The sequence below is a fragment of the Penicillium bovifimosum genome (genome assembly GCF_028826915.1).
Source record: "Penicillium bovifimosum strain IBT 22155 chromosome Unknown utg000002l_segment0_segment0, whole genome shotgun sequence".
Taxonomy (NCBI): Eukaryota; Fungi; Ascomycota; class Eurotiomycetes; order Eurotiales; family Aspergillaceae; genus Penicillium; species Penicillium bovifimosum.
Genome location: NW_026622711.1, coordinates 4,637,924 through 4,651,352, shown reverse-complemented (window position 1 = coordinate 4,651,352; position 13,429 = coordinate 4,637,924). Strand labels below are relative to the sequence as shown.

The following is a 13,429-nucleotide window of genomic DNA, read 5'->3' as shown; positions in this document are numbered from 1 at the left end:
GTGTGACCGCTTGAATCTAAACAAAGGACAAATATTGAACAGCAATAACTCAGATCGAGTTGGAGAACATCATACATGCTGATAATTCCATGAAAAAAAAAGAAAGAAAAAGGGAATTATTTAGAAACAAATACCATAAATACCCCTGAACGCGGCTCCACCACTGCCCCGTGTCTTGTATGTACATCGTGTATGTCAATCGTATTGCCCCGTCATCGAGTATTATATTAATTTATTATCAACCTCTCTCCTGTTCCACTTGAGAACCGTTCCTTTCCACTTTCGCTCCTTTATTTTGTAGACGGCGGAGATCTCCAGATTTCCCATCTTATCATGGTGTAGTTTCCTCTCTTTCAATTCCCACCATGTCGATATTCGCACCGCCAATGGCCAAACCTTGGGAGGACGACGGTAGTGACCGTCCATCCACGAACTCTTCCAACGAGCAGCCGGAGCATGCCGCCCATATCCGCTCCAGGTCAATTGCACACGCTCACAGCCCCAAGAGGCTATCGGTCTTCAGCGGCCGCTCCAGAAGCAATACTACCACCTCAACTTCCTCACGCCGCTCACCGGCTTCTTCCATGACCTCGGCAGATGGCTCCAGTCCCTCCGAAGACCGGGCTCCGTCATCCTTGGGTCTCCGCTCCGATAAGCACGACAAGTCAGCCCGCTCATTTTTGGCGCGGGGTAGCCGGATTCTGCGCCGACAGGGTAGCAAGATCAACATCGTCGCCACGCTGGACGAGGTAGACGAGGCCGAGCGTGAGAAGCCTCGTGCGGAGAGGGAGATCTTTGGGCGTCGCTCTCGTCAAACCGATCACAGTACGTGCGACGAAATCAGCTAACAGGTGAAAGTGTGGACGCAATTGACCTCGATTGATATAGGCGAACGCATGAAAAGCATCATCTCGGACCCTTTTGATTTCCACCACTTGACTCATACCAACCCGTCACAATTCCAATCTTTGAATCAAACCCGCGAAAATGACCTCGTCACCGAGTTCTCGGCCATCCGAGCAGCTCAACGTGCCCAGACCGATCTCAAAGGTATCCGTGCCGAGGACATTCATTTCCGTAATTTCTCCAGCGATGACCTGCCCGGGCTTGGGACCGCCACAACGGTCGACGTGCCCAGCGTAAGCCCGCCAGCTTCTCCCAAAACACGCCGGGACCACGTGCGTAGTCCTTCCCGCGCCAACGAAAACTTCTCGCGGCCAGCTTCCAGATATCCTCGCTCCTGTCCCACAACTCCTCCACCTTCCGCTGTGCCGGAGACCCCCGCACCTGAGACCTGTGAGCCAGAACCTCGTGCCATTGACGAAATCCTGGGCCTGTCCTCTGCAATGACGTATCCGGAGTGTCTCCAATCAGTGCAGCCGACTCGCTTCTTCAGCTCGGAACCACCTGCATCTGACACCAGGACCTCGTCCATGAACAGCCACTCTGACCTCGACGATGTGCCGGAGGAAGAGGAAGCGACTCGCTTCTTCAGCCCTGAACAAAATGTGAATGATCACACTAGGAACTCGTCCTCGAGCAGCCACTATGACTTAGCGGATGTCCCAGAGGAAGCGGAAGCGACTCGGTATTGGCACAGTCCTGATTCTAGCACAGGGAACCCCCATTCCCGCACAGCTTCTCACGCCAGCCCACCCCCAGCCGGTACCCAGTCACCCAAGACCACCAATTCTCCGATGTCAATTCAAGTCGCCGAAGAGCTGTCCAGGAAATTCTCCGAGACGCTTGGCTCACCGACTCTTCCTCAACATCTTCAGCACGCCCCTCATGCACAGATGGCGATCACAACACCCGAGGACATCACCCGCCTGCACCAATTTTCATACGAAGAAGAAATGTATGATTCATGGGACGCAGACATCGACTACTGCTACGAGCACGCAGCCGAATCCACCTCCAACTTCGACTGGTCTCGCACATCCCTGGACGAAGGCCGCCCTCAAATGGGCGTAACCTGTAACGAGGCTTCCTGGCTCTCCCCAAGGACCAGACAGCTCCAGCCCAGCCCACTGAGCACATCCGCCCTCCCCACCCCCGACTTGGACGCCAGCCCAGCGCAGTCAGTACCTTCGCACTCCGCCGCGACCCCCTCAACGGCAGACTACGAGCGGGAATTCATCGCACGCAGCGATGGTTATTTCCAACCCGTGAACTCAATGCTCCCATCAATGGGCAAACAAATCCCCCACGAACCATTGTACGAGGAGTACTTGAACGACAGCGAATCAGACCGCCACTTCCCCTTTTCCCAGGGCATGATGGGTCCCATCTCCCCGCGCAGCAGCTTCTCCCCAATCAGCAAGTGTAACTCACAGGAGAGCCTGATGCTCTCGCGCGCCGCCTCCATCGCCCGCAAACACCGCTCCTCCGTCTCAACAGGCAGCGTCCCCGAGTTGATCCACAGCCTATCCAGCAGCCGCGAGCTGATGCCAACAGACCGGGTGACCGCTGGCGAGGCACTCACCCGTCCATCCTCATCCTCACACCACCGCCAGACCAAGAGTCTCGCCGAGGCGCACTTCTTCCTCCCCAGTGGCAGCAACACCAGTCTCGACGGCGTGGAATTCCCAATGCCGGCAGTGCACGACCGCGCCAAGTCTGCCTCCGAGGTGGATACAGCGCCCGTGAAATTTGAAGCTCCACCCCCTGCTGTCCCGACCAAAAACCCGAACCGGAAGAAGGGTCGTTCGCCTTCTTACTCTCTCTTCCCATCGCTCACTGAGTGATGCATTACCATCGTTACGATCAACTCCAGCTCGGAGTTTGATCTCAATTTTCTTTTCTTTTCACCCCTTGCATATGATATCTATCACATCTCTCGCTTTGTCACCCGATAGACACCTCACCTACCGCTCCATGAAGTCCACGATCAGTGTTTTCCTAGTTTCATTTTCATCTTTGTTTAACTTGTCTTGTCTTTGCCTGTGAGCCATACTTTTCTTATCTGTTTGCGTTTTTGTGTTTCACCTGTTGGCCTTGGAATCTTTCTCGATGCATTTCTCAGCGATAGCGATTTTTACCGGCCTGGTGTCTTGGAAGGGAAATTTGGGAAAAGAAGAAAAAAAGGACTGGGAAAGGAGGAAATCTGATTGGGAATTTCCATTTTGTTGGGGTCTTTCGCTTGTATTCAATTTCTTTGCCTTCATATGTTAGACTCTGTTTCTTATAGAAGGGGCTTATTGCTCCAATACAACGCGTTGGTTTGCATGACTGTCCTTTCTACATGTAGTAACTAGTGTGCGAGAAGCTGTAGCATCAGGCCCAGAGGATTGGTGGAATCATTGATGTATCTGGTCCAGACGGTCAGGCTGATTGTTGCATTGACTGTCTCTTGTCTAATGTCTTGTCCTTCCTGCTCTCCATACAATCCAAGTTCATAAAAATACATGGCCATCTTGAATGTTTGGTAATCTCCATGGACTGTACGATCATGCTACTAGCAGCCCATGATCCCTGCACGACTTCCCCGGTTCTGTGATCTGTCTCATCTGGAACTTGACTCTGCATGGTCGACTGCATGATCATTTTCGACTGCACCGTCAACTGCATCGCCAACTCCATTTCCACTTGGATTTCCACTTGGATTTCCAATAACTGGCGCCCCAGGCCACCACCCCCAGGCAGGTACGGCTCCACCCATCGGTACCATCATAGTACGATAACCCTCACCTTTGAGGCAGGCACGATTGCGTTGACTCAAATCCGAGAACGGGGTGTCAGTAAGTTGTTCGAAGATACGTCTCGGGCCCGGCCCCGTATGTCCCAGGACCAATATTCCAGGCTTTCCAGCACGGGAATGAACCATCCACAGAGGGTCATCTGGGCGACGGCCTGCACCAAGACAGATCCACCTTGTGATCAAAAGCGTGACACAGTTCTGTGAGTCTGTGTATAACTCAATCATAAAGTCGGTGTTGCATTTTCCGCAGGTACGAGATATGTGACAGAACCAGTCACCAAAGCGCGAATAGTTCGGGGCGCCGCGGCGTGCGCTAGCGATTTGCTCGATATACCATGAGAGCGGAGTATGTGCGCAAACCCGGAAAAACAGATTTGGATTCGGTTCTGCCTTGATGTGGAACGCAGGCAGGCAGACCCTAATATCATTCACGAGCATTATATCCTGGACTCGCATATAGAGACTCGGGGGATCGGGACATATCTGGGTATCGACGGAGAATAGGACAGTTGATCCAAGGCAATTGGGTCCAGAGGGACTGTGAGATCTCACTTCCGTGAAGGATAGGCTATTCGTGCTAATCCCATATTGAGGACCGTAGTAAAGTTGTCTCATAGCAAGGTTGAGATGAGCGAAGTGGAAAATGTAATTGGTGTACACCTTTTGGCTGTGATGTAGCATCAAATGCAATCGATCGAATAGACAGAGTGCCTGTCTCGGGGGTTGCTTCAGGGGGTAGCCACATCTGAAGTCCAGGAGTGTCAGACCTACTAGCTGGGGAAAACCTGTTCTGCATTCCTGCAGAGAATTGCAATAGTAGCAGATGAAGTAACGTGGGTGATCATGCTCAAGTCGACGCAGGAGAGATAACCGGCTGTCGTGGTTCATCGTGAGGCGACCGGTGATTCTCTTGAGTATCCCGAGCAATCGATGGCTGCAAAGTGAGAGACTGTAGATATCTTCCGGTGGAAGAAAATCTGCAATGCATAAAACTACCTCGGGGGGAAGACTGGTAAGCATGTTTGGAGGTTCAGGATCCTGAAGCAAAAGAGTGTAACCTAGGCGTGAGAGTACGAGATATACTGAAAGTCCTCTCAGCCCTCGGGTTCAGATGGATGGAATACTCTGCTTCGGGTGTTTCTCAGAGCATGCGGGAGGGCAAATGAATGTGCCTTCGATCAAGACCGGGGTGTCTCGTTGACAGAGAGCGCCTCCGGGAGGGCAAATGAATGTTCCTTCGATCAAGACCGGGGTGTCTCGTTGACAGAGAGCGCCTCCGGGATAGTAAATGAATGTATCCTCGATCAAGACCGGGGTGTCTCGTTGACAGAAGAAAGGGACGTAAGTATCGCCAGTTGGAAGACGTCAAATAGGGCTGTCACGACCTAATATGGAAGGAGACGCCCACGTCCGCAGCTCAAGGAGGATTAGTACGGACAGGTACGTTACCTAGGGAACCTCCCAAGATTGGAAGCAGCTTTATGTGATCTATAGCGTTGTAGTTAGCTGAATCCATGCTATGTGGGTTGCAGATGTACAGCCCTGAAATGTTCTCTTCCAGAATGTGGTACCTAGGTTCAGGCTCTCGAACTGCCCTTCGACTCTCGAGGGGTCTAGTTGGGAGGAGTCAACATCTGATACTTGCCGAGTGTTCGGATGATCCTTGATATGTCACCATCATATGTGACCTCATGTAATTTATTAGAGGCGTTGCCGCATTGGAAGATGCTTCCATGAAACCTGCGCACTTGTGTTAGTAGTAGTATTCTGTCTGAAGCCGTTAAAACTGGCCGGTTCTGCAGTGATCCTCTGGATGTCTGTTCAAAAAGAACACCCCAAGCAGCTCTTAACAATCTAGCCCCTGGGCACCCAAGTAGTACTAAGTAGTCAGTTGACTGTTGAAGCCCTTCTAAAACAATGTAAACATACCTACATGTATCTAGGCAGGAGTGACAGGACCTATCTAAGAGCAAGATGGCAGTGGCGGTGGAAGCATACCTGCCTAAAGCGGTTAGACCAACAATCATCTGATTCGTTATCTTATCGCCACAACTCATCGCTCGTCATTCTTCTCTCTTCAAGTTGACTTCAACTGTACAACCATGGCCTCCTCTTCTTCGCAAGAGGTGGCCAAGAGGCCTGATGGCCAGCTCATGCCTCCCCCACCGCCCCCGAAGCGAGTCAAACGCCCCGCAACTGTCCTCAACGAAGACGTCTACACCAACGCTTTGTCCCACATCATCGCCCGCGATTTCTTTCCCGGATTACTCGAAAACCAGGTCAAGCAGGAGTATCTGGAGGCCCTCGAATCAAAGGACAAAGCATGGATTGGAAGTGCCAAAAGGAAGCTGGCTGATGTCATGCGCACGCCCACTCCGGGTTCAAATATGAGGCGAAAATCAGAGCACGCATCGGTCCCGGGCACACCGCAGCATTTCCCGTCTACGCGACCTGAAGACACTCCACATGGCTGGGGAGGGGATACACCTATGTCGGTTGTCTCGACTTCCACGACAGCCACCGAGACACCAGACTTGAATATTCCCGATGTATCAAATATGGGATTGGTTGCCTTCCAAGCAAAGTATACCAGCGAAGACAATGAGGCCTTCAACAAGGTCCTTGATAAACAGAATGAGAAGAAGCGAGAGAAATATCCCTGGTTATGGAGTGGGAACAAAATACCCTCGGCACGCCAAATTGCGCATCACCAACGAGAAGCCAAGCGCATCACAGCTCAAGGCGGAAACCCACAAATGGGTCTCATCAAACACGACGAACATGCACAACCGGCTATCAAGGCAGATTTGGATGCCCGCCCCGCAAGGCCTGACACGTGGAAAACTCGCCCAGATAACACTCTTATGTTTCTCCCTTCCTCAGTGGAGGACAGTCACGAGACACTGGCCCAGAAAGCTGAATCGACGTCCCGAGCAGCACCCAAACGAACGCTCTACCAAAACACAAGGCTCTTAGACCCAAGTGCTGCCGCAGCAGCGGATGCCGCGAATTCCGTTCCCCCTTCGCCTTCCATATCCGCTATCCAAGATGCTATCGCCGGCCGACCGCATCTCAGCGAGTCCGAAGCCGCATCGGCTTTCGCAGGAAGTGAAACTCCCAGGGTCAACGGATATGCCTTCGTCGATGAAGACGAGCCTGAGCCGGAACCTGCCTCTGGCTCAGACGACATGGAGGTGGACTGGCGCCTCCTCGGACCGAGCTCTGAAAAGCCCAACCCATTCAAACTCGGCGAGACTGGCAAGCGCGAAGCCCTGCATCATCGCATGGTAGACCGTGTGGCGCGGAACAAACGTGCTGAAAAGGCCGCCCGTGTCACGAAGACTCCTGTCTCGTTCACGCCCCGTTTTGCCAGTAGTCCCCGGTTAGACTATGGGCTGCAGTCTACACCTGGAGCTAGTTCTACTAGCGGCTCTGTGTCTGGTGGGTATTCTGGCAAGATGCTTACACCTGCGGCGCAGAAGCTGCTACAGCAGGTCGGGCGGACGCCCAGGTCTGGAGAGAAGTCTGGACTGGGGAATGTGTGGACACCGACACCTCGGCGAAAGTGATGTTTATGGTTTTCGTTTTGTCGTTTTAGCAGCATTATACCACTGGATAGGCCTCATCGGCGTTACATTATTATTTCATTTTTTATTCCTCAGGACGTGAAGCCGAGTGTACTCCGTAAGAATGGTAGTCCAGTATGAACGAGATGAGATCGGAATGGACAGGAACCGCAATCCCGAGTATCCCATCCGGTCCCGACGTCGGTACTACGAGGTCGGCTTTGTAGTTCGACGTGCTCTTGACTTCGTACTATTTACATATCCGACAGATACCTTTCATCTTCAGTTCAATATTGGTTAGAAACTTAGACCGGTCCTGAGATTCGTGGGTTATCTACATGCCGTGACTTGGAATTGGAGACTAACAAGACCACAGATTCCATGAACTGGTCCGAGAGTCAACATAAATTGATCTTCACATAATCAATCATGCCAATATCTTCACTGATATCTCAAATGATGAGCATCTCAACCCCAGAGAACCAAACTGCATCTCCAGAATCAACAACCTCTGAAAATCTCCCCAAGACCAAAGATTCAGAAACCATTCCACCAACAGAGCCAGCAGAAGAAAAAGAAATCTCCACACCCAAAACATATTCCCCAGCAACCCTCCTCTCAACCCTCCTATCCCCATTCTCCAGGTCCTTCTCAAGCACATCCTCAGAGAGGCAGACCACCAACGAGAAAGTCGAAGAGAAAGAGAAAAAAACCAACCAAAACACACATATCAATTGAACCCCCAACCCCAACCCCAACTCCCATCAAAACCCCAGTTGAACCAGAACCATACTACACGCCCGAAGAAACACCGCTCTTCAAAACCCTTCTCAAAACCCGCCTAACAAGAACCCGCACAAAACAGCTCATCCGTGCGGGAGAGCGGACATACAATGATCCCCCGCCGCCGCCGGGATTGGGTGATTGCTGTGGGAGCTCGTGCGATCCTTGTGTGAGGGATTTGTGGAAGGAGGAGATTGGGATTTGGAGGGAGAGATGGGGGGATAGAGGGGTTGAGGATGGGGAGAAGAGTGAGGAGGGAGGTGGGGAAAAGTTGGAGTCGAAGAGGAAAGAGTTGGAATGGTGATTGTTCAGCTCCATTATATGAGATAGGTGTGTATAGGGTGTAGTGGACATGAATGGGTGTATGATTCTGTTGCGGAGATGGCTGGTTTGAGACCTCAAGGTACGAGGTTCAGGATGTTACATGCTGCATACTAACTACCTGACTATGTGGTCAGACATGGATAATTTCCACAGGAACCAACAGAGCCATCCAAAGACATGTATTCAGGAACAATCTACACCAAAAACATAACCCCCATAACAATCAAACTAGAAACCCAAGCCCAAGCACCCAGCCTCACCCCAAGGCTCAAAGAATACACAGCCCCAAGATAAGAACAAGTGATAATCCCATCAGAATTCCGATATCCATACGAAGAATTCAGCAACCTCCCCTCCGGACACCCGAATCCGAGCGCAGACGGACAGTCCTTAACCAGCGTATGGCAGATATCCTGACAAGGCAGGATCTCCTTGTACGGGCCCGGTCGAATCTTCTGATCGATAATAGCATTTCGCGACGAGTTCGACGCCACTGATTTCCGAAGCGGACTATCAGACGGCAAAGACGAGCCATTGATGAACTCCTGGCCTGCATTACGGACGGCCAAGTAGGTGGCTGGATTGCTGTAGTCTGCGCAGCGGGGGATTGTGACGCCGCAAAGCCATTGTTTGTATGCTTTTGCGCAGTCGTCGCAGTCGACGGCGAGGGAGAATCTTGATTCCGGGGGAGCTTTGCATTGGATTTGCTGGAGGGAGTTGCTGAAATTTTGGTAGTAGGAGGCTGCGTAGTCGTCGTAGATTGTGCGGAGCTTGTTGACGCTGAGTCTTGGGTTTGAGGGGACTGCGTAGGCGACTTCCGAGCAGAAGGTTAGGTTGAAGAGCACGGCACAGTTGTCATCTGGAAACGGGGTTAGAATGGGGATTTTGCTTAATTTGGGAGGGTGTATAGATGTGTCTTACCTGTTTTGGTCGTGAAGTTCATCGGTTTCCATACCTGGCCGCCGCCGCCGACAATGCCATTCCCAGACGCAGTCGAATTGCCCACCATGGCCAGAAGCCCACTGTAAGATGAACTCTGGTTCAGTCCTGTGATGTAGAATTGCTCCTTTGGCTTGTTTCCAAGTCCGCGGCTGGTCATGCCAACCTCGGTGGAATTGCTGATTCGGCCCACCTGGGAAAGCGCATCGAGGGCGCAGAACGATCGTTCCAGCCCTCTCAGCGATGTGTCATTGCTGTTGTGGGCGAACATAGTATACGGAGGAACGAGGTTCATCCACTGACGGTAATTGGAGGAGTTGCTCGCGGATAGGGTGAGATTGTTCGTCACCAGCAGCGCGGCTGACACGTCCGCGTCGATAAAAAACAAATTAGGGTCATCATCCACGACTTTGTGAAAATAGGCGTCGATAGATGCTGCAATCTGGAAGGTATAATCTCCAGTATAGTCGGTCGAATTGGGAGCCGCGACGCCGATGAAGACATCGCTATCGGTAGTCTTAGTGATTCCCACATACCCGCCAACGGCAGTGTGAACCTCCTGCTGCGAATCATCTTCCCCCGGTCCCGGCTGCTGCAGCTTCGCCGACTTCGAGACATACACTTGCAGCTGCGGGAATCCACTTTGCGAACTGGTTGTGTTTCTATGGGGTTTGCTGCAGGTCGTAAGCGACAGATAGACTGTCGTCGTCTCTCGCTTCGCGAGATCCTCGTCTCGTTTCCGTAGCTCTTGGCGCGATTCAAAGTCATCATCAGTAGCATTCACAAACGCAGGCAGACCCGTGCCTTGCACGCCGTGCTTGCCGTTCACCACGGCCGCCGGCAGGTAGAACCATTCCACAGCGCCGATCTCGAGCGAGCCCGCTACGAACTGATTGTTACCCAACGCTTTCGCAGCATTGGGGTATCTGCGCACGAGATCCAGCCCATTTGACTCGCCATCTTCGTCGGCACTGTCGCGGAGTTCGAGCCCATTAAATGAGTCTAGCGGAACTGGGAATCCGGCCCCGTCACTGGCGATCGCCCCTCGCAGGTTCGATGTATTTTCTGCAGCGGGGCTATGGGTGGTTTCGGCATAAGCGACGGAGTTGCAGGCGAGCGCGAAAAGGAGGCCGATCGCGCTAATTGTTGCAGTAAGATAGCACTGCAGCGCGCGGTATTGATGTCGCATGGAAAAACGGAGGGGAGGGTGTCGCTGCACAACTCATGTAGCTTGGCAGATAAAGGTATTACGGGCAAGCGGTGGCATACACCAGCTGTAAACCTCTTCCTGGAGGTTGAATCAACGGCATGTAGTCGAAGTCGAAAGGTGTTTGGATGAGACCTGGGCTATCGTGGAAGATGCCCGCCTTATCAATTTGGCTGCCTTGGTGCCTTGCTCGGAACACGTACGCGCAGGAGTATTTAGGGCACGAGAGAATTTACAGATCTCAATAATCTACGTTGTTCGGTTCCTTTCTCAAATGTATGTAGTATTTCATTCAAAAATGTATTGTACGAAGGGCAGAATGTATAGCAGAAAATAAGAACAGAATAGACTCAAGTCAATCGACAATTCGACATGCAAGTAATCTAATTTTCAAGTTTCAACCCCCAAGCCTCCATAGCAAGCAATAAGCAATCAGACCAGCCGCTGCCAGCGGGCCAGGGCCATGCTGACAATAACGATACCAGCCATCACACCTAAAATGCCGAAGAACCAACTCAATCCAGGCGTGTTCTGGCCAGGAACTTGGACGTTCATACCGAACAAACCACAGATCAGGTTCATAGGCACCAGAATCGTGGCAATCAGAGTAACCTTGCTAAGAACCTTGTTGACGTGGTTACCCAGCACCAGGTTGGTGACATTCAACTGTGCCAGGTAATTGGTATGCGACCGACTGAGCATCTTTTCGAAATGCGCCAAATTCGACATCATCGTCACGACGTGATCCTGGATATCACCCAGGTAAAGACCAATATCGCCACGGGGGGTCACCGAGTACTGCTCGTTGCAGCGCTTGGAGAATCCACGAATAACATCTGCTTTGCCGCCTAGTAGGCGCATCAGACTCATGACCTTCTTTCGCAGGCCTCCAATGCGGGGGAGGAACGATTCAAAATCGTCAACGCGAGCGATGAATACGTGATCTTCGATCGCCTCCGACTCCAATTCCACATCGCGGATCACGGGGCCGAAGCTGTCTACAATGTCGTCAATCATTGCATAACAGATCCAGTCACTACTGAGGGACACATAGTCTCGCAGTTTTCCAATACGCTTCCGAACGTTGGAGGCGTGGGGGTTATCCTCAAAGGAGAATGTGAGAACGCCGTCTCGGAAGACAACCATGTAGAAGTTGACAGGCTCGAGGAACTCCTCGCTAGTCTTATCCATTTGGAAAAAGGTTCGGAAGCAGACAAAGTAGTACTGTTTGAACAGCTCCACCTTCTCGCGAGCTTCCTGCATCTGAATATCCTCCGTTGTCAGCGGATGGATAGAGAAAGCCCGAGAGATAGCGCCCAGTTCCTCCTCGGTGGGGTTGACAACATCCAGCCACCACACGCCTCCTTCGGGTCCAAGCTCAAACAGGTCTCGGAAGGTCTCGCCAGGGAGCACAAGATCTCCCAGGTCGGAAGCGTGCACTGTGGTTTGGGACTCAGACGAGAAGAAGCCAAAGCGAGTGCGCTGGTTTGTATTCTGGAGCGTCTGAACCAGCTCCTTTTCGTCTGTGATTTTGCCGTTCTTCTTCTCGTCTACATGCTGTGTGTCCGACGAATCGATCTTCTTCAGTTCACTCGTATCAGAGCTGTCAGCGCCAGGGCGCAGGTCATAGAATACGCGGGGTCTCTTGCTCTGCGAGCTGGTGCTCTGCTTGCGGTGAATGCCATCCAGGCCTTTGGGGCCGGGGTTGAGGGCCACAAACTCTTCAAGTTCCTCGTAGTCGATGACGGGAATACGGCCCGGCGGGTCGTAGCAAGCCTCCTCTGCGTTTTCGAAAGGCGCATCCCCCAATTGTGGTCGAATGACACTGGCATTGCTGAAAGTTGGACGCCGGTTGTGGGTTCCGCCTGACACGGTGCGCTGCAGAATAGCATCGAGGTCGGGAGGCGCATGACTGTCCAGGGTATTGGCGCGCTCGCGGCGACGAGGGTCGGCAAAGGCTTCGACTGAATTTGGCGGGGAAGAGGATCGAGCGGACACGGAAGAAGAGCAGGAAGCATTGGTGAGATCCTGCTTGACGATGCTCACGCGGCGAGGAGTCTGATACGTGGCATTGGGATCGACTGAGAATCGTCGGCCAGTTCCGTTCATCTCGTTAAGTGAACGATCGTCATCCACCATGGCATTTTCAAAATCCCGAAGAATCGGGCCGTCGCGGTAGGCATCGTTGGCGTTAAGCAGATCTGGACGCTCAAGCATTTCCCCGACAGGCCCAGGGGTGGTGTCGTGCGGGCTGTAGGAACGCTCGACGGGTGCTTCAATGCGTGGAGGCGTTTGCATCTGGAGGCGGTGATCGTCCAGTTCGGGTACCGGGGTGCTGTACCTGGTCAGGTACATAGACCTATCGGATCTGGGAGACTCCGACATCGTGAGCTCTTGGTGTATGAGGATTATACAAATGCGATTAGGGCGCCAGATTAGCTGATTTGTTGTGTGGTCGAATTGTTATGTTTGCTTCTTGATAGCACGACGGCCGGAGCAGACGCAAGCCGGTACGAGGTTCGTTCAAGGGTGACGGCCCTCCATCCATAAGCCAGACCCTTCACAAGGGTCTGGCGTTACCGACTAACGTCTGACGGCCACAATAAGGACGATGTTGAAACCCAGTTAGGGGGTCTGGTGTCGCCCCCGCAGAAGACCCGGAATTTGGGGCCTGCAAGAGGGTGGAGGAGAGAAGCCTGAGTGTAGCGAAGTCCCGCCAACTTGAAGAAGTGGGTAGTCGAGGAGCTAGGATGCTCCAGGGTTGCTGTTTCGACGAGAGAAGCGAGTGAGGCCGGCTCGCAAACCTTTCAGTTGATGACGTCGAGATATGAGTTCTCGATTGAGGGTTTGACTTGGGGACAAGGAACCAAAGACCTTTGTCCTTTCTGAATTGAGATGTCCAAATTCACC

General features: G+C 52.4%; 4 protein-coding genes across 4 annotated transcripts; 2 read left to right on the top strand and 2 right to left on the bottom strand.

Moving 5' to 3' along the window:
* Positions 1 to 365: 365 nt before the first annotated feature.
* On the top strand, positions 366 to 2,747 carry N7515_002957 (uncharacterized protein; the record flags this gene model as incomplete). Its single annotated transcript, XM_056663701.1, has 2 exons — positions 366 to 825; positions 889 to 2,747. 2 exons carry the CDS (start codon positions 366 to 368, stop codon positions 2,745 to 2,747), a joined length of 2,319 nt encoding a protein of 772 aa, XP_056525814.1.
* Positions 2,748 to 5,802: 3,055 nt separating this feature from the next.
* N7515_002956 (splicing factor ESS-2 family protein) lies at positions 5,803 to 7,269 on the top strand (the record flags this gene model as incomplete). The annotated part of the gene is made up of 1 exon (XM_056663700.1): positions 5,803 to 7,269. The coding sequence occupies one exon, from the start codon at positions 5,803 to 5,805 to the stop codon at positions 7,267 to 7,269; it is 1,467 nt and encodes a 488-aa protein (XP_056525813.1).
* Positions 7,270 to 8,567: 1,298 nt separating this feature from the next.
* On the bottom strand, positions 8,568 to 10,501 carry N7515_002955 (MID1 family protein; the record flags this gene model as incomplete). Its single annotated transcript, XM_056663699.1, has 2 exons — positions 8,568 to 9,232; positions 9,295 to 10,501. The coding sequence occupies 2 exons, from the start codon at positions 10,499 to 10,501 to the stop codon at positions 8,568 to 8,570; spliced, it is 1,872 nt and encodes a 623-aa protein (XP_056525812.1).
* A 450-nt stretch (positions 10,502 to 10,951) lies between these two features.
* On the bottom strand, positions 10,952 to 12,904 carry N7515_002954 (magnesium transporter CorA family protein; the record flags this gene model as incomplete). Its single annotated transcript, XM_056663698.1, has 1 exon — positions 10,952 to 12,904. The coding sequence occupies one exon, from the start codon at positions 12,902 to 12,904 to the stop codon at positions 10,952 to 10,954; it is 1,953 nt and encodes a 650-aa protein (XP_056525811.1).
* Between the last annotated feature and the right edge of the window lie 525 nt (positions 12,905 to 13,429).